The sequence below is a fragment of the Mus caroli genome, unplaced genomic scaffold, assembly GCF_978045245.1.
Source record: "Mus caroli unplaced genomic scaffold, Mus_caroli_1 scaffold_7, whole genome shotgun sequence".
Lineage (NCBI taxonomy): Eukaryota > Metazoa > Chordata > Mammalia > Rodentia > Muridae > Mus > Mus caroli.
Window position 1 is genome coordinate 67,246,669 of NW_028227262.1, and position 19,083 is coordinate 67,265,751.

General features: G+C 46.2%; 1 protein-coding gene across 4 annotated transcripts in view; it reads right to left on the minus strand.

Moving 5' to 3' along the window:
• Positions 1 to 19,083, minus strand: part of Eva1a (eva-1 homolog A, regulator of programmed cell death) — a 52,472-nt gene that overhangs the window by 17,774 nt on the left and 15,615 nt on the right. For 3 of the 4 annotated variants that reach the window (XM_021164917.3, XM_021164918.3, XM_029478477.2), the window contains exon 2: positions 5,633 to 5,796. In XM_021164917.3, coding sequence (XP_021020576.1) covers positions 5,633 to 5,732 — 100 coding nt within the window. In that variant the 5' untranslated portion in view covers positions 5,733 to 5,796. Of the gene's footprint in view, positions 1 to 5,632; positions 5,797 to 5,990; positions 6,154 to 19,083 lie in introns of those variants that run through there. The other variant, XM_021164919.3, reaches the window with a different exon arrangement.

Consider the following 19,083-nt stretch of genomic DNA (forward strand, 5'->3'; position numbering starts at 1 on the left):
TTAAAACAGATAGATTAGCAGAGGTACATGTACTACACATTATACACGCATGTCCTTATCCCCTCAGTAGCACAGCATTTACAAATTTCTATTTCGTTTCCTAGTCAGCAAAATTTTCTCATCTTTTCCATCAAAATGATTCCAAGAGCTCTTGTCCTCATAGTAATGTGTCTGCCTATATCTCTAATTATTCCCTTAGAAGAAATTCCTGGCAGAGGCATTCCTGAATATGGTAATGTATGCATAAGGTTTTGGGCAGATATTGCTGAACTACTCCCCAGAGAGCACCCATCCACCTGTGAGTCCATCAGCTTAAGTGGGCACACACTTGTCTCCCTGCACTTCCATCCTGCCCTCATTGTTCATGGATTCGCCAGAATTTTAAACTGTGCAGTTTTAGCAGCCATTTGCATTTTTCCTTATGCAAACTGCCAATTCTTGTCCTTTGTCAACTTTTCTCCTGGGACTCTTTCCTCGAGACTCTTTAATTAAATTTGTGAATTTTTATATGTTAGAAATTTCAACATCTTATCATTAGTAACTTTTATTTTCCCCTTAAGAAAGAGTCAGTCTAGTATGGTGATTATAACTGTAATGCCAGCACTTGTGAGGCAGAGGCAGGAGCATTACCATGAGTTAGGAGCCAGCTTGGGTTATACAGCTTAATATTTTTTTCAGGTAGTGTCTTGTTGAACTGATATCATTAGTTATTGAGACAGTTAATGTTGGGGTAGCTGTTGTGAAAGATTGGCACATTCTGCTATAGTCACGGTATAAGATTCATGTCACACAGACATTGGACAAGTTATATCTAAAAGCAAATAGAAAGACCACAGAACTATGTGACAGGCTTATCCAGGAGCAGAGGCCATGTGCATCTGCTGGCTTCTATATGCACACACACCAACCCTATCTATCATAGAATCACAAAGTAAAGCCAGCCCTTCCCCAAAGGAAATTTAATCAGAATCTCAGTCCCTTCTTCTTCAAACAACATCCAGAATGCCAGCTAACAGATACAAAACAAAAGCCAGCTACCAAAAGATGAAAAACTTACTCGAGTGGGAGGGTTTGCACATGTAATCAAAGGAAGAGCTGATCCTGTATAACACTGTCTGGTCTACGTAGACACCCTCAACTAGTGAGGCATCTTTCAGAAAAGCACAACTCTAGGCTAAGAAAGAGGCAAACAGGGGGCTCCCAGATTTACACAATCTTCTATCTCCCTCTCTCCTGGAATATTCAAACACCTCATATGACTGCTAAAACACACACACACACACACACTCACATTCGTCAGACAAAGGACCAAGACAGTTGTGTGCAATAGCAAGTAGCAAATGTGTTGCTAAAGAAATGGACCTCATGGGTTGGACAAGAAGTAATTTGCATTGGCTAAAATTTTTCTGAGGAATAGAATGAATAAGGAGGCAGAAAACATGAGAGTAATGATCAGAGGTTATAGAGTTCCTGTCTGTAGGCTGGAAAGCTGAGGAAGCCAATCCCTGCTCAGTTGTTGGAGCAGCTGGAAGCCCCCAGAATAAGAGGGACAAGTAATACAGGTTGAAGGGCTGGAAGTCTCCTGGAGAATGCTGGTGGAAGTCCTCACTGAAAGATGGACTGACCTGTAATCTGATGTCAGTGATCAATGCTACTAGCAAGAAACATCCCATTCAGAAAGAATAGCACCATAATTGCCAGCTTAACACAATCTTGACTCTTATGAAGAGGGAATCTCAATGATAGTTGTCTAGATCAAGTTGGCCTGTTTCCATGTCTATGAGGGATTGTCTTGATTGAGTTAATTGAGTTGAAAAGACCCAGCCCACTCTGGGTGACACCATTCCCTATGCAGAGGATCCTATTCTGCAAGCATGCATGCATTCACTCTCTCTCTGCTCTTGACTGTGAATATGACTAGCCATTTCAAGTTTTCTGTTGTTTTTGGACTCTAACCTGGAATTGGGAGCTAACATGAACCCTTTCTCTCTCACATAGGTTGTTTTACTCAGGGTTTTGATCAAAGCCACAGAAAATAGCACGAAGATACCACCTGTGCACATATTTCCCCATTCTTCCTTTTTGTTCTACTTGGACCCACAGCCTATGAATAGAGACATCTATACTCACGATGAGTTTTCCCCACTTGGTTCACGTTCCATGTGCCAATCTCTGAAAAACCTATTAGACAAACCTGGAATGTGCCCCAAACTCTAGGCACCTTTCAGTCCATTAAGGTTGACACTGAAGATGAACCAGCATACAACTGGAACGGAGAGTAAGCTAGAGAAATCGGGTCCTACTGAAACTAACAGCCAGATAGAGGAGAAGAGGCATGGGAGAAAGCAAAGCAACAACAAGTCTCTCCTGCCATATTTTTTATATTTGGTCCTAATTTATCCTTATGGACAGTAACAATTTTACCTATTTTATTCATCTTTGTGTTTTAAAAATTATTCATTGTCTTTATAATTGATGAGTGTTCCTGATTTCAGCATCATTAAAAAAATGTTTGTGTATATTTTATGTGTGAGTATTTGCACCTGTACACAGGTGACTTTGAGGGCCAGAAGAGGGCGTAGGATCTTCTAGTACTGAAGTTACTGGGGTAGTGAGATGTCATGTGTGGGTGGGGTGGACTAAACTTGGGGTTCTCTACAAGAGTAGTATTCACTCTTAACTGTTGAGCCATCTGTTTAGTCAGAATCCATTTCTAATCTGTTTTATTCATTTATTTTCTATTTTATCTTATGTGCATTGTGTGAGGCTGGGAGATCCCTTGGAACTGGAGTTACATAGTTGTGAGCTGCCATATGGGTGCTGGGAATTTAACTTGGGTCTTTCTAAAGGGCAGACAGTGCTTTTAACCACTGAGCCATCTCTCTAGCCCCTCACTGTCTTATTACATGTATTTTAGAGATCCAAACCCCCACTTTCTTACATTCACTTTAAATTTTAGTCCATGCTTATTTAATTTGTAAAAATGTTCACATGTCTTAATTGGCAGGGGGTGGGGAACTGGTGCCAAGGCATGCATGTGGGGGTCAGAGGTCAATTAGTGGACTTGGTTCTCCCTTTCTGCCATGTGGATCCTGGAATACGAATTCAGGTCAAGCTTGGTAGCATGTGCTCTCATCTGCTGAGCCATCTCCTCAGAATCCCCTTTCCACATGCCTGCTTAAAAGAAGCAAAAGTTTTACAGTGGGGGGGGGGGGGGCTGGAGAGATGGCTCAGTGGTTAAGAGCACTGACTGTTTTTCTTCTGTATTCTTCCTGGTTCGTCCATCCTGAGTTCAAATTCCAGCAACCACATGGTGGCTCACAACCATTTGTAATGAGATCTGATGCCCTCTTCTGGTGTGTCTGAAGATAGCTACAGTGTACTTATATATAATAAATAAATAAATCTTTTTAAAAAAGTTTCACAGTGTCCCACATAACACTTGATTCCAGTGTAATGGCATAGGGAGAAGGAAGGTTGGAGGAGACAGAAAAACAGGGCCATGAGCCTTTTCATACTCAACAAGGTCACAAGACTCCCTGCAAACTGCAGCCAATTCAATGAATTACCACATTCATTGGTCACAACTCAGGGTCAGGCTGGTCAAAATGGAAGCTTGCCAGGTGCCTCCTGTACTGAGCAGAGTGCCAAAGTCCAGTGCTCTGTTTGCTCTCTCCAGAAGCCCTTTCATCCAGTAGCTGGTTTGCAGGTATCCTTGAGCCTGTGGGAATCCCAGACCCTCCCGCTGCCATCTGCTTCGCTTTGGGAAAGTCTTCAGGACAGAGTAGGTGGACCCTCCTCCAGTCATTGTGCAAACATGTTGTCACTGCCCCAAATGTCCCTACTCTAGTTTCAGTCTTCTTTATCCCCACACAGCTCAAAGAGACAGCAAAGGGTCTAGAAAGGTAGCTCAGTGTGTAGCACACTAGCTTAGCCTGCATGAAGCCCTGGATGCAGTCTCCAGCATAAACCACAGTGGTGGGACAAGCACATGGGGCATTTGAAGATAGCCTGTGAGAAGCTCCATCCATAAAAAAATAACAGTGAACTCCCACTAATGTGTGGATGCCCAGGAAGGAGGCCTTCCTCAAAGGGGATGAGAGTTGGATTCTCTAAGTCATGAGAGAAGAACCAGGATATGTGGCACACAGGGACTAGACACCCTGTGAAGGCTAATGCTGATGATCAATGTGACAGACTTTAGGTTTACGTGTGAGGGACTATCCAGGTTCCGGCTCTCCTCTGAGAATGTCTGTGAGAGATGACCTTTCTTAAAAAATATTTTCATTTACCCTTTGAGAATTTCCTACTTGCATACAATGTATTTTGATCATAGTCACCTACTCTTCTCCCCCAGCTCCACTACACTCACCCTTAACCCACCCAACTTCATGTCCTTTAGGGGGTTGTATTTATTATGTTAATTAATGTGAAAAAAATCAATCTCAGATGGAAAAGGTGGAGCCATCTCCAGGACAGAGGATTTTGGCTTTGTAGACCCTATTAGTGGCACACCTACACTCGCTGCTCTCGGTTCCTGGTTATGAGACAACACAGCTGACCATTTCAGGTTTCTGCTACCTTGACTGTCCCACCATGATGGACTGTGCCCCTAAACTATGAGCTAAAGCAGACCCTTTCTCTCTTACATTGCTTTTCTCAGGGAATTTTATCAATGCAACAGGAAAGTAACTCAGACATGCTCCATCTTGCCAACTACAAATGAGCCAGTTGGGTTGGTCCTTACAAGTTTCCCTACAAGGAGCGAGCCATTGTAAATAGAAGCATTGGGTTTTACATTTGAATTCTTAAGTTGCCAATATAAACCCTGGCTAGAAAATTAGAAAATAAAACCCTTCCCTTAGAGGGAGTCAAATCAGATCCTTGGCATCCTTCTTCATATAATATCTATACAACTCCGGGCAAAACAAAACAGAAGCAAGTTATCCAAACGTTAAAGATTACAACACCCACTCCAGCAAGATAGAAGTTTGAGCATCTAAATGATAGAGCATTTCCATGTGTTAGCAAATAGCATCTTTTATACAAACGGTGTCTGCTCGGCAGAAAAATAAAATCTTGAGGAGCAAGTCAGACATCTTGCTGAAGAGCACAAGTTTGAATCAAGAAGAGGCTAACAAGCACCAGTGTCTCCAGACTCACACACCTCCTGGCTCCCTCTCTTCCAGAAAGTTCTTAAATACTTCAGATGGGCCCTGAAACACAAACACACACACACACACACACACACACACACACACACAGAGAGAGAGAGAGAGAGAGAGAGAGAGAGAGAGAGAGAGCGCTGTGTGAGTTTGAGAACCTACAGAAATTCTCAGGCTGGAGGACTCCTCCTTCCTTATTGGTTGGTGTGCTGAGAAAAGAAACCAGCAGTGATCCACGGCTGAAAGATAACTAAGCAGTTCTCCAGACAGACACCCTGTTAGGAGTATTCACCTGTCAAATTAGAGAATATCTCGCTTAAATAATTACCCAAAAAACTTACATCTCCAACCCAGTGGAGCAGAGCCTCCCCGTGGTGCCTACTCACTTCTCTCCTAGTCTAAGCTCAGACCCAGGCAGTAAGAAGCAGCCCAGGTCACAGCCCTGGCCAGCAGACATCAGCACCCACCTGAGATATAAGACCAGGCTGCCAGGATGCTGCTGAGCAGAGCCATTCCCAAGGGCTCCGTGGCCACTGGTTCCGTGCTGGGGCTGAGGGGCAGCTTCATGTGGCATGGAGAAGAGCTCCAGGATACGTCTTTCTTCAGGCTCAGCGTAGCCCCTCTCTCTCTCCTGTTTGGAGACATAAAGTGAGATATGAAGCACCGTCTGCTTTCCTGGGGTTGGTAATCCAGCGCTCTGTGCTCAGTAATAAAGAGCCAGGTTCCCAAAGGAAGCCATCTTTCCCACTCAGAGAGCCACAAAGATCTGGGTTTTGTCTTAATCCAGTGAGATGCCTGGTTTTCAGGAGGCCGTAAGTAACATACTACGTGTTTCCCCTTTCTCTGTCCCACTACAGTCCTCCCTCAGGCCAGTCCTCGGATGCTTAATTGTATTCTTCCTGGTTCATCCATTACAGCCATGTCATCACCCCAGGGACAGCTCTGCTGCTCTTTTCTGGAAGCCTGCACCAATGGCACACGGTACTTGGCACAGGACACGCATGTACTCTGATCAGGTGCCTTGTCCCTCAGGTCAAAACATGTCACCCTTGGTGATTGGCCAGCCATGCCCATCCCACAGCTGCACTGTGTGTCCAGTTCTAAAATGCCAAGAACCTGCCCCTGGATCCCAGGCTCCATGACCCTGACAATAATGTGCTGGGGCTTAAAACAAGGACAGGGATCTCAGAGTTCAGAAGGGAGGCAGGGTTCTGTTTTGCTTGTTTGTTTGTTTGTTTGTTTTTTTAAAAAAAGGTAAAACAGGGTAGCAAGCAGGAGATTCCCTTACTGTGAAGGGAACAGTCTGACTGCTGTGGAGGTAGAAAAAGTAACCACCCATCCCTCCTTAAAGCAAAGGCTACATAACCTGAGACAGCAGGAGAGAAACCAGTCTGAAATGGGCTAGCTGATTATCAGAGCCATTAGGGATATTTGGTTATATTGGAGTTGGAGGCACATCAGGCATGGTAGTAGGTAAACCCCCTGAAAAGATATCCAATCCTTTTTATTACTTTATTCCACTCAGTGTCAGAATGAAAGGGGGAGCTAAAAGGACTCAGAAAGGTGGCTGGCCGCTGTGAGGTGGGAAACATGGGGCTGGGGGGTTGGGGGGGTTGGCTCTCCTCCTCCCAGCCACAGCAGAACAGGTCCTTCAGTATCCATTAGCATTCCCGAAGGGTAAGTGCTGAAGGGTCCAGGTAAATAGTGGGAGTCCAGGCCACTGGCCAGCTCCTCACCACAGCTCTGGGCTCCACAGATTCAAGGACCCCAGGATTCAGGAAGAGAAGGTGCTAGAATCTGAAGTTCAGGTCCACCTCCTTCCACCTTCCCTCACCAATGCTCCCTGGTGCAGGCCACACCTCTCGCTTCTAAGTGTCCCACATGCTCATTTTGATGACTCTTCTTCCTAACTCACCAGCAGGGGTAGCTTTCTTCAGTATAGGTATGATTACACAGCCACAGTCTAAGCCTACAGACATTCACCTTTTCAACATAAAACCTGTATGACTCTAACCTTAGTTCCCGAGGAGACTCCTCCCCAGCCCCACACCTACAGACACAGATATAAACTCATTGAATACTCCAACAATGCCAGATTGTTTTTAATTCCCCAAGGGCACCAAGCTCCTTCATCTTTCCACACATTTGACTGTGGACTTCATTTGGCACCTACTGCTCTTATAGAGGACTTGCATTTGTTTCTGAGCACTCACATTGGGCAACTCACAGCCACCTACTACTCTGGCTTCAAGAAACCCAACACCCTCATCTGGCTTCCTCAGGTGCCTGTATTAATATACAAATAGCTACACATACATACTTATAATTTTAAATTTAAAAAAATAAAAACTTTAAAAAACCCACAGTGATCTCAAGTTGGCCCCAGGGACCATAATGTGTAGATGGCCGGCCTTCATTCTCATTGAGTGTCATCTAAGTATAAGCAGCAGCAACATTAATTAGCAGCTCGTCAGGTCTGCATAATCCTAGGTCCCACCCTGAACCCAGTAAATCCAAATCTAAGTTTCTGACACACTCAGTCGAGTTTGAGAAGTGTTGTACTATATGACCCTTGTGGGTTTGTGCAGCCAGTGCACTGTGAACCTACGCACCAGCACAGGACAGAGACACTCAGTCATTCATATGCACAGGGTTATGCCATGTTCCCCTAGGAAGCTCTCCGTCCCTTCCCAGCTCCAAGAAGGTCAGTTCTCAGCCCAGGCTGTCTTGCCTCTCAGCACACATTTGACAGCATTGAGCATCATTTCTGGTTGTCACAGCTACAAGACAAGGTGACACTGGCATCCAGGGTTAGGGTCAGAGATGCTACTCAATATCCCATAATACACAGGACAGCCTTCAGCCACAAAGAGCAATCTGGTCCGAAAGTGTTCGCAGAGTTCTTGAGTGAGCAGGCACCACTACTTCAGAGTCCAGCCTAAGTCATCCTCAAGTTTAGGAATCCCATGCGCCTGTCCCAGACAGGAAGGAGTCAGCGAGAAGTTGCCAATGCCTGCCCATAGGAGCATTGCACCAAACACTGTTTCAACAATGCAGTGTCTTGATGACCAGCAAAGTTCTCGAAAGAAGATACCACAAGTGAACAATGGCTATTAATCTATAAGCAGAGATCCCCTGGCTCAGAATGGCCCATCCTTCATAGAAATAGTCCCTTGGTTCATGGGGTCTGAGGTCTATGCCAAGACTAGGATTCAGCCCTTCAGACACACTGATGCAAGGAATGATCAGGATTGTCCTGGGAAAGGGAGAATTACAAGAGAGTTGCATATTTTCAAAGCCATAGCTTTCTCCGAGTGATAGCCCACTGGGTTAATTCCACATCCTTCCAGAGAAAAGTCATTTTTAAAGAACAAACGCTCTGTCAACGCTCACCTAGCAATGCAGTATCTACCAGTTCTTGTGTGAATGTGAGAGGGAGTGTGCAGCTGCATGCACTGTGAGCACACCCGATCACCAGAAGAGGGTGACAGATGTCCTGCCATGTCTCCACTTACCTTCTTGAGTCTCACTGAATCTGGAGCTAGGCTAGCAGCTAGCAGCCTTTCTGTCTCTGGTACACACAGCACTGTGATTATAGGCTTTCCAAGTGGGTTCTGTGGATTCGAACTCAGGCCCTCATGTTTGTGCACGAAGTGCTCTTACCCACTGAGCTATCTTCCCAGGCCCCTTACTCTATAGGAGTTTTCTTTCATATACTGCTCCACAGCTTCTTCACCTAATTACCAACAAACTACAAAAGAATGGAAAGAAACCATCTCCTTCTACTACATCTGCCCCAGTGTCTTGGCTTCCTGACCACAGACTGCTGAACTGATGAAGACAATGACATGCCCTGTCTTGTGAGAACTCAGATTGAACGGTTAATTGGTCACATGGCGCACCGTGTTCATCATCAGCTTCCACATTACAGGCAAGCTCATTCCCACAGTTACACATTTACATTCTCAGCAGCCCTGAGCCCATGCACAGAGTGCAATTGCAGAAATGAAATGTTCCCAGTGATAGCCCACTGCACCTTATACTCAGAAGCAGTAGGAGGTAAGCTGGGGGGTAAGGTTACCCGCATGCAGGTAACTCTTGGGGGGTGATAGCTACCTGGGGAGAGGTGGGCTACTGGGAACACAGAAGTAATAACTGGCCATCCTTGATGAGGATGGTGGCAGCCGATCAGTTCTAAACCTGCTTGGTCCCAGCTGACTTCTCAGATGCTGAAAGGAGAAAAGGGACATCTGTGTGTGTGCACGCACATCTGGGAGATCACCTTATACCCCTTAGACTTGGTTCCATCATAAGTCCAACAAAGAGGTCTTTTGGGGGTTGGGTGTCTAGGTCCTTGAAGAGTTGGGTAACATTCTCTCAAAGGAAAAAGCCCATGGGTAAGGATTTTTTAAAAAGACTTACACATTTTTATTTTATGTGAATGACTGCTTGTCTGCAGGTATATGTGTGCACCTCACGCATATGCTTGCAAAGGCCAGAAGAGGGCATCGGGTGCCCTAGAACTGCAGATAGTTGTAAACCATGAGCATGCTGAGAAACAAGCCCGAGTCACCTGCCGGAGCAGTCAATGCTTGTAAGTGCAGGGCCATCTCTCCAGTCCCTGTTGATTGGAATTTTATCGGGAATTTGGACTAGCCAGTTGGAGAATCCAGCCTCTTCTGTTCATAACAGAAAGGAAGCAAGAAACAGACGATCAGAGACATCCGCTTCCGCTTCCTTCTCTTCAGCCAAAACCCACAACCTAGGGAGTGAGGGACCAGTCAGCCTGGCCCGACATCAGTGAAACTCGCAGGCCGCTTCCCTGGAACAGGAAGGAAGGGAATTCACGTCCCAGATAGCAATGCCCAGATGCACTATGGAATAAAAAGTCCCACACTGCTCTGTGTGGACATTAAAGCCCAGTAAATTCTGACCTTTCTGTTTCCACAGCCTGTTCCTGCTGCTCCGGAAGCCTCTCTCTTCAGCCCTGGACAGAGCTATGCATTATGAGTGTGTGGAAAGAAAACACAGGACCTGTGGCCTCCTACATGCTATGTCTACAGGCTTTATGTCAAGGCTTCTCCTCACAAAGGATGCTTGGGCACCCTCCTCTGTCCATCGCTCTTTCCAGGGAAGTGAGAAAGAGGCCGCTCAAGCTGGAGAGGCCGATAGTTGGGTAGGAGTACTGGCTACTCTTCCAAGAGGAATGAGGTTTGATTCTCCGCACCTACATGGTGCATCACAACTATCTGTAACTCCCTCTTCTGACCTCTGTGGGCACAAGGTGTGCATGAAGGCAAAACATTCATACACATACACTTTTTAAAAATATTAAAAAAAAAAAAAACTTAAAAAGTAGGGTGGGGAGCTGGGTGTGGTGGTGCATGCCTTTAGTCCCAACACTCAGGAGGAGGAAGAGTCAGGTGAATCTCTGTGAGTTCGAGGCCAGCCTGGTCTTCAAGAGCAAGCTCCACGACAGCCAGGGCTACACAGAGAAACCCTGTCTCAAGAGAGAGGGAGAGAGGGAGAGGGAGAGGGAGAGGGAGAGGGAGAGGGAGAGGGAGAGGGAGAGGGAGAGGGAGAGGGAGAGGGAGAGGGAGAGGGAGAGGGAGAGGGAGAGGGAGAGGGAGAGGGAGAGGGAGAGGGAGAGGGAGAGGGAGAGGGAGAGGGAGAGGGAGAGGGAGAGGGAGGGAAGGAAACTTAAAGCTGAAGATCTTTAGTTCTTTTGTTTTGTCTGGCTTGGTTTGGTTTGACACATGGTCTGTCTTTAGCCAAGGCTAGCCTCTAACTCTGGGTCTTCCTACCTCAGCCTCCTGAACTCTAGGCTCACAGGGATGCAGCCACCTTACATCTGCAATCTTTTTGTTGTCATCCTGTTTTGTTTTCTTAATTTCAAAAAACGTTTTTGTACCTACATAGTGTATAATGAGCATACCCACCCCCTTCCCTTTCCTTCTATGCTAGTTGGCATTTTTGTCTTATTTATTTACTTCAAACTCATATAAACTAGAGTCCTCTAGAATGCAGAAACCTCCCAGGAGGACAAATGGACTGCGGGCAAGTCTGTGGGACATTCTCTTCATTAATGATTGATGTGAGGAGGGTACAGTCTACTGTGGGTGGTGTGCAGATGGATCTGGGTTATGAAAGAACACAGAAAGTGTTGTTTCTCCATGACCTCTGCTTCAGTTTCTGTCTCTAACTTCCTACCTCTGGCTTCCCTCAGCGGCAGGCCCTGAGGGAAAGTGTAAATTCTCCTGCAGGTTGGCTGGGTTACGATTTTGTCAGAGTAACAGAAGGTGAACTGAGGTCCTTCCACTTTCTCAAGCTTCCCCATCCCAACTATCTCCCCCCTTACCCTGTAGATAGTCTTATTTCCACTTGCATGCCATATACACATACATTGTTTACATATATGTGTAAAATCTAGATGCTATAAATAAGAGAAAACATATGTGATATTTTTGTTTCTGCATCTGGTTTAATTCACCTTTTATGATTCTTTCCAGTTGTTTCCATTTCCTCAACATGATAAAACTTTACTCTTGTTTGTGGCTGAAGAAAACTCTATGTGTGTGTGTGTGTGTGTGTACACCATATATGTCTTATCCATCCCTCTGTTGCTGGACTTCTAGGATGGATCTGTAATTTTAACTGTGTGGCTGTTGCTGTAAGAAGGGCTGGTGTGCAAGTCCCCCTGTGCTATGTGGACTTGGAGTCTTTCATATAAACCATCAAGAATGGTATAGATGATATGAAGATCCAAATGGTACAGATGATATGAAGATCTGTCTGGTTTTTGAGCAAGTTCTACACTGATTTCCTCAGTGGCTGGACTGGTTCACATTCCTGCCAGCTGTGTGCAACAGATCTCTAAGTCTTTCCTGGCTCCTGTACCTACATGCAAAAGCAGGTCTCCAAGGCACATTGAGCCACATTCATAAAAATACTCAGGGACTGACCTTTGTGGTTTGAATATGAAAGATCCCAGGGACTCATATAAAGCAGTGTGGTTGCCAGCCCATGGCTCTTGGGAAATGGTTTGATAGTGGGAGTCCTGTCTTCATGAATGGATTATTGTAGTTGGTTTGGATGTCAACTCAAGAATCACCTGGGTATGGAGCCTCTACTGAAGAATTGATTAGCTGATTGCCCCAGTTGACTTGGGAAGACCCAGTCTATTGTAGGTAGTACCTCCTGGTGCTGACTGAGGGGACAGCAGAAGGAGGGTATCTCCCCTTTGGCTCCCTTGGGCTCCCTCCTGCTGCTGAGTTGATTCACCCTGTTATTGCTGCTGCTATACCAGGACCAGTGTTTTCATCATAGTCTAAGGACCAGCAGCTCTCTGGAACCTCTCAGGTTTTCATCTACAGACTGGGGTTGCTGAGACACCCAGTCTTGTGAACTGAGCAACTAGCTGGTTGATGGCCTCTCCAGCATGTGACAGTCACACAAGGGGCTACTCCCACTGCTGAGACAGCAAGCTCAAGGACCAAGTAACCCCTAGGTTCCCAGCTCTCAGGCACCACTCTGCTACTTTTTAACACAGACAGACTTAATAAATCATACGCACACATACACATACCATATGCATCCACCCCTTTCATTCTGCTCCTATGGAGAACTCTAACTAATATATGGATTAATCCTGATGGATTCAAATAACTACTGGGTTTGGGGGAACGGCAGGAGGTGAGGATGGTTGGAGGCAGCAGGTTCTGGAGGCCATATCCTTGGAGCCCTGGCCTTCCCTATGTTACTTTCTTTGATTCCTGCCCACCAAGAGGAGACTAGCCTCTGCCACACACTCCCGCCACCATGATGACTACCCCAGTGCATGGAGTCACCTGCACTGGTGGTACGGTGGTAGAATCCTCATCTGCCAGATGTAAGAGATCAACAAAGCATGGATTAAGCCTTGTGAAACTGTGAGCCAAAGTAAATTGTGTGTGTCACACACACACACACACACACACACACAGAGAGAGAGAGAGAGAGATGTCACTGGAGCTAGGGTACAGTTCCCACACCTTGCCTGTGGAGAGGATGTTCATAGTCCCAGAGAAACAATCAGGCAGACTGAAATCTAAATTCTCTCTATGAGCACTCACGGTGCCCCATGAATCATACCACATGCTGCATACCACCGTCCCTCCTGCAGCAAGTCATTCCCAGTGACACTTCTGGACCCCATCTGTCCCATCTTCAGCTCTGTGCTGCGAGCCACTCGTGAGCAGGAAAGTGTCTTAGTCCTTCTGTTTGTTCCCAGAGTTCCCACGGCTGAGCAGAGCTGGTGCCAAGCGGCTGCTGGCTGAGAGCTTCCCTGGGGAATCACACTCCCGGAGCAGGTTCTGCTTCCCCATGATGGAGTCCCTGTGCTCACCAACCCCGCTGGGAGCCCTGATCCCACCCCCTGCTTCCCTGTGTTCCCTGGCACATCATCTTAGGCTCAGCAATTCTCTCCACATAGCCTGGTTACTCCCAGAACCCCACAGTCCCCACCAGGACCTTTCTGACATCCAGTCTCTCCCCCAAGCCTAACTGTTAACCACTCTGACCCCACAAACCTGGTTCTGCCCAACACTCAGCACGGACAAATGAAACAAACAAATTGCAGTTTTTATCAGGCTCCCAGCTTCCCTGAGAAAGCAGAGACAAACCCCCCACTCCCACACACTTGAGCTCCCACACACACAGCCATACCCCGGCCCTCCCTCTCTGCCTCCACACTTAACTGAGCCTGTCACTGGTCCACCTCCCCTACAGGTCCTTGGCACTCACTCCTCTTCCTTTCTACCTTAGTCACTTTTCCTCATGTTGCTGTGAAAAACAAAACAAAACAAAACAAAAACAAAAACCCCAACAGTAACAACAACAACAACAACAACAACAACAAAGACCCTGACACCTTAAGGTTGTATGCAACTTAAGGTGGAAGGGTTTGTTCTAGCTCACCACGGTTTGTGGGTACAGCCCATCACCATGGGAGCTCACAGCAGCAGGAGCCTGGGGCAGCCAGTCACCAGCATGCAGTCATGATGCAAAAAGCAGCGACAAATACCTTGCTTAGCTCATTTTCTCCTTTTCAGTTCTAGGACTCCAGCCCACCAGGAATGGTGCCACATACATAGGAAGGGCATCTCTGCTTTATTTAATCTGATCAAGATGGTTCCACCCAGGCATACCCAGAGGCGAACCTAATCTGTGCATCTAAAAGCTTACCTCTTAGGTGACTCTCGAGTCTGCTTCGATGACCATCAATGCAAACCATCATACACTCACAGGCATGTACACTTTCCATTGCTTTCCTCCCTCGATTTTCAGCCTATAAAAGTCACCTTTACGACGACTGCGCCTTGCATTATCCTTAGCCAGTCAGCGCTGATGACACCATCGAGTCTGCATTACCAAAGACTATTCCAGAAGAAGAGTGGCTGTCAGGGTCTCGTGCCCCCTCGTTTCCAACAGTGGTGGTCAGCACAGTGCCTGGCACATGACCACTTCAAAACAAAGCCCAATGCATGGCCGGAATCAAAAGGGGGTCGGGGGTGGGGTAAGATTTCCAGGCTTTAAAGCAGAGCAGTCACTGTCTACACCATCAGTAGTATTTCTGTAACTCCTGACAAGGACTGCATCTTCATTAGCCAAAGCTCTCCCTGAGTTACAGAATCCGGCGTGACCTGGTGTGGCTCAGGCCTAACTCAAATGACAGTCCCCAAACTCTGAATTTTCCTATTGCTGCTCTGTCAGGGGACTAACAGCCTGGTGCCTTCACCTAGGACTAGATGAGGACCACCAGCAGGAATAGCTCATTGAAGTTTCTAATCTTAACCAAATGTCTTTCAGCCTGAAGGCAGACTACCTTCCTATCTCAAGGTACACAGCCTGCCTGTGTTACTTCAATAGAGAGAGAGGAATGTAGAAATGAATGAGCATGAATGCCAGTGGGAGAGATGTGCAGTCTGGCTACGTAAGACACAACAAACAAGGGAGCATAAAAGCAATGTAAATTGAGTGTTACAGGGCAATGGGGAAAGAGTAATTAATTCCAGCAATGGGGTAGCAATAGGGAAAAGCCATGAAGGCTCCTTTAGAGGCAATGCTCTGGGTATCAATTACTAATTATATTCTCAGAACTCATTGCTGAGGCCTCCCCTAGAGTTGGCTGAATGCTTCTGTCCATGATGCAGGTATGGCTGTTGCTATTTCTCAGGTGGGAAAAATAGAAGCACAGAGGAAGTTCTTCCATGATGCCCAGTCAGAAAGTAACAGAGGCTGCAGGTCAACCCCAGGGCTCTGAGCTTCTGAACCATCCTCCCGAGAGTAAAGCACAGACTCCCACCTCGGCCCATCCAGTGAGACAGAGATGTCCAAGTAGTGCTGTCAACTGTGAAGAAACTGAACTCCAAGGTGAGCCCATATTCCCAGCTACTCAAGAGGCTGAGGGCAGGAGCATGGGGGGGTTCAAGGCCTGCCTAGGCTGCAGGATGAATCCAGTCATTCTGGGCAGTTTAGTGAGACCCATCTCAAAGGAAAAAGTAGAAAAAACAAACAAACAAAAAACAAAACAAAAAAAGAAACAAAAAACAAAAACAAAGATAAAGATACAGCTCTATGGTATGTATTTTCCTATCATGTGTGGGGTCCTAGGTTCAAATCACAGAAACACACACATACACACACCACCACCACAACCACAACCACAACAACAACACACCAACACATACACACATGAAGGGGAAAAAAGGAAAAAAATGAATTGCTAATTTAGCCAACCCCAGCCCCACCCTTAGGTCTTCAGACTCAGGTTGTTTCTCTGGAAAATTCTATCAACTGTTTCCAGAAGAATTAAAATATAGTCTATGAGAGAAGAGTCTACTACCTGGTGCACTACACCAAACTACCATGATCCTGACCCTCATCCCAGATTGGGAGGAAAGAAACCAAAACCAAATCCTAGGTCAGACAGACATAAAAATCCTTAACACGGTATCTGCAAACAGGATTCAGGGTTTATTTTTTTTCCTTTTATGACATAATAGTGTGGGGCTTATTCTAAAGATGAGAACACATTAGCCTTCAGGGAACTAAAGATGCCACATCCAGACCACGGCACTGCTCAATAAGCAACAATTATCATTGTTACGTGCCTATGTCAGACGATAGCAACTAGAGTCACATCCTCTCAGTTTTATGTCTGAAGAGATAGAAACACAATCTGGGAATCGTGCCACATGGGCTCTGCTAAGGGGGCTTCTTTTTTCTTTTTTTTTTTCAAAGTGAGCATACTATTAAAAAAAAAATTCAGAAATTGGCCCTGCCCTAAAGTGTTATTGTATAAAGCAAATGTTGAGTTTCCACAGTTTCTGGCTTCAGCTTACTCAGAGGAACCATTTCAGTGAAATATTAATCTCTGAGAAAGCCACCCTGGGATAAGACAGCACAGTAATTCAAGCGTTATGTGTAAATTTTATTTAGTGTTTGTCTGGGAATGGTTGTAATTATGTGACGTCTCCAGAATGGAAAGAAAGTGACTGAAGACATTTGACATAACTCGTGGTGGAGGCGCTGGATGCTCCCAGACTCTCTCTGGTTTCAGTTTATTTCTGCAGTCCCCAAAGCATCAAACACAGGCAGTTCACATGACACTGCCACACCCAAGAGGCTTCTGTCAGCAGAAAGAGCTGAGAAGGAGACACTGGAACCAGCGACCCAAAGACCTCCATCGAAGTGTTGAGATCAGACATGTAGTCATAGGGCCCTACAAGATGCTTTCATCCCTGGTCCCAAGTGAATGCAAGGACAGGGTGGCAGGGCGTCCTTTGAACTTGAAAGGCTAGCACTAAGGCCCATCCCCAAGACTGATATGGCACTGGACTCTGACCCTTACAGGCAGAAGAGTCGGGCTGGCTGTGTGGGACTTTAAAAAAATGATGGGGGTCTGGAGATGTAGACTCGTGAGTAGAGTGCGTGCCTTGAAGACACAGAGCTCCGGGTTCCATCCCTAGCAAACAGCCTAAGTGCAGTGGTGCACAGCTACAGTCCCAGCCTTCAGGAGGTAGAGGCAGGAGGAGCTGCAGTTCAATCATCCCTGGCTACATAGCAAGTTAAGGCCAACGTGGGCTACTTGCAACCTGGCCCCTTCCACCAAAACAAACTGAAGACCAGAAGTGGTAGAGAGAACACCCTGTGTCTGTATGGTCAATAATAAACCTGATGGCCTATGGCTTAAGAAGAAAGGAGGAGGCCGGGCGTGGTGGCTCACGCCTTTAATCCCAGCACTCGGGAGGCAGAGACAGGCGTATTTCTGAGTTCGAGGCCAGCCTGGTCTACAAAGTGAGTTCCAGGACAGCCAGGGCTATACAGAGAAACCCTGTCTCGAAAAACAAAAAAAAAAAAAGAAGAAGAAGAAGAAAGGAGGAGGTGAGACATCCGGGAGGCAGAAAGGATTCTGGGATAGAACAAGGAGCTAGAGATTCCCCCGAGTTGGCCGCATGGTACCTGAGCACAGGTAACCAGCCATGTGGCAGAATGTAGATTGGAATAAATAGGTTATTTTAAGTTGTGATCTAGTCAAAGAGCCTAACTATATGGCCAAGGCATTTGTAAATATATGTTAATTCTCAGTCTTACTTCTGGGAGCATGGGACTAGAGGGAAGAACCAGGCATAATGTCTACAGGAAGCGACATGCTGTCTGAGAAACAGGTGGAAAGCCAGATGGACTCTAAAGACAATATTTCCACCTCCTTTGGGCTCTGTCTGTGGATATAAGGTTCCTGGAAGGAGGCTGAGGGCAGGGTTTCTGACCTACTAGAACCTATATGAAATGGAAATGCATCAGAAATGGAGTAAGAGCTTTCAAAGACAATCGCAGCTGGTTCTGTGAAGAAGAGTTTATTTGCATGTCGGCAACAGGTACCAAGATGTTCACGTTATGAAGGACCTGCTGGGGTTTAACTCAGTTGGCAGAGTGATTGCCTGGCATGCACAAATCCCTCCCTGGGTTCAATCCCCAGCACCGTATAAACTGGGCAAGGTGGTACACTCAGTCATTCACTTTGAAGAAAGAGACAAGAGGATTAAAAGTTCATGATCATAGTTTGCTCATTTGGAAGAAAAGGAAAAAGACAGTGTTCTTGGCAAAAACTGAGATCCAAATCTCTGTGCCCACTGCACTGCAGTCCTCCACCTCAGATCAGAAAATCCTTGACAACAAAGGGGACTGTCTGGTCTAGAAGAACTAGGCAGAGAATCCAGACTGCCTTGAACATCCAGGAATTTGGGAGGTGCTCCAGTTCCAAAGGATCTGACACTCTGGCTTCTGTGAGAACTGCATGCACATAGTGTGTCCACACTAATACAGGCAAATGCTAATACACATAAAATAAGGATAAATCTTTTTGTTTAAGTTGGCATGGCAGTGTGCACCTGCAATCCCAGCATGGGTGACAGAAAGATCCTGAGGCTCACAAGCCAGCCAGTCTAGCTGAAACCAGTAAATTCCAGATTCAGTAAGAGTCTCTGTCTATAAAAAGAAGGCAAGAATGGTTGAGCAAGCCACTTAATACTAATTTCTGTTCTCCCCCCACCACCACCACACACACACACACACACACACACACACACACACACACACACATATACACATACACAGACTGGCAGGAGGCATGGAATTGAAGACAGCCACAAAATCCATACCACACTGGGCACGGAAAGAATTCCAGCCTCACCACCGTGCGCCAGAAAAAAAACAGACCAAAGCCCACCCAACCTTTCTAGTATTGCAAGCTGCGTAGGAAGGAAATACTGGCAGACCCTGGCACCTTAATGCAGGACATCTGTTAGAACACGGGATCCACTAGCCACTGGATCTCTCCAGGCTTCATCCACAAAACCTTCACCTTCTACCGCAGGCC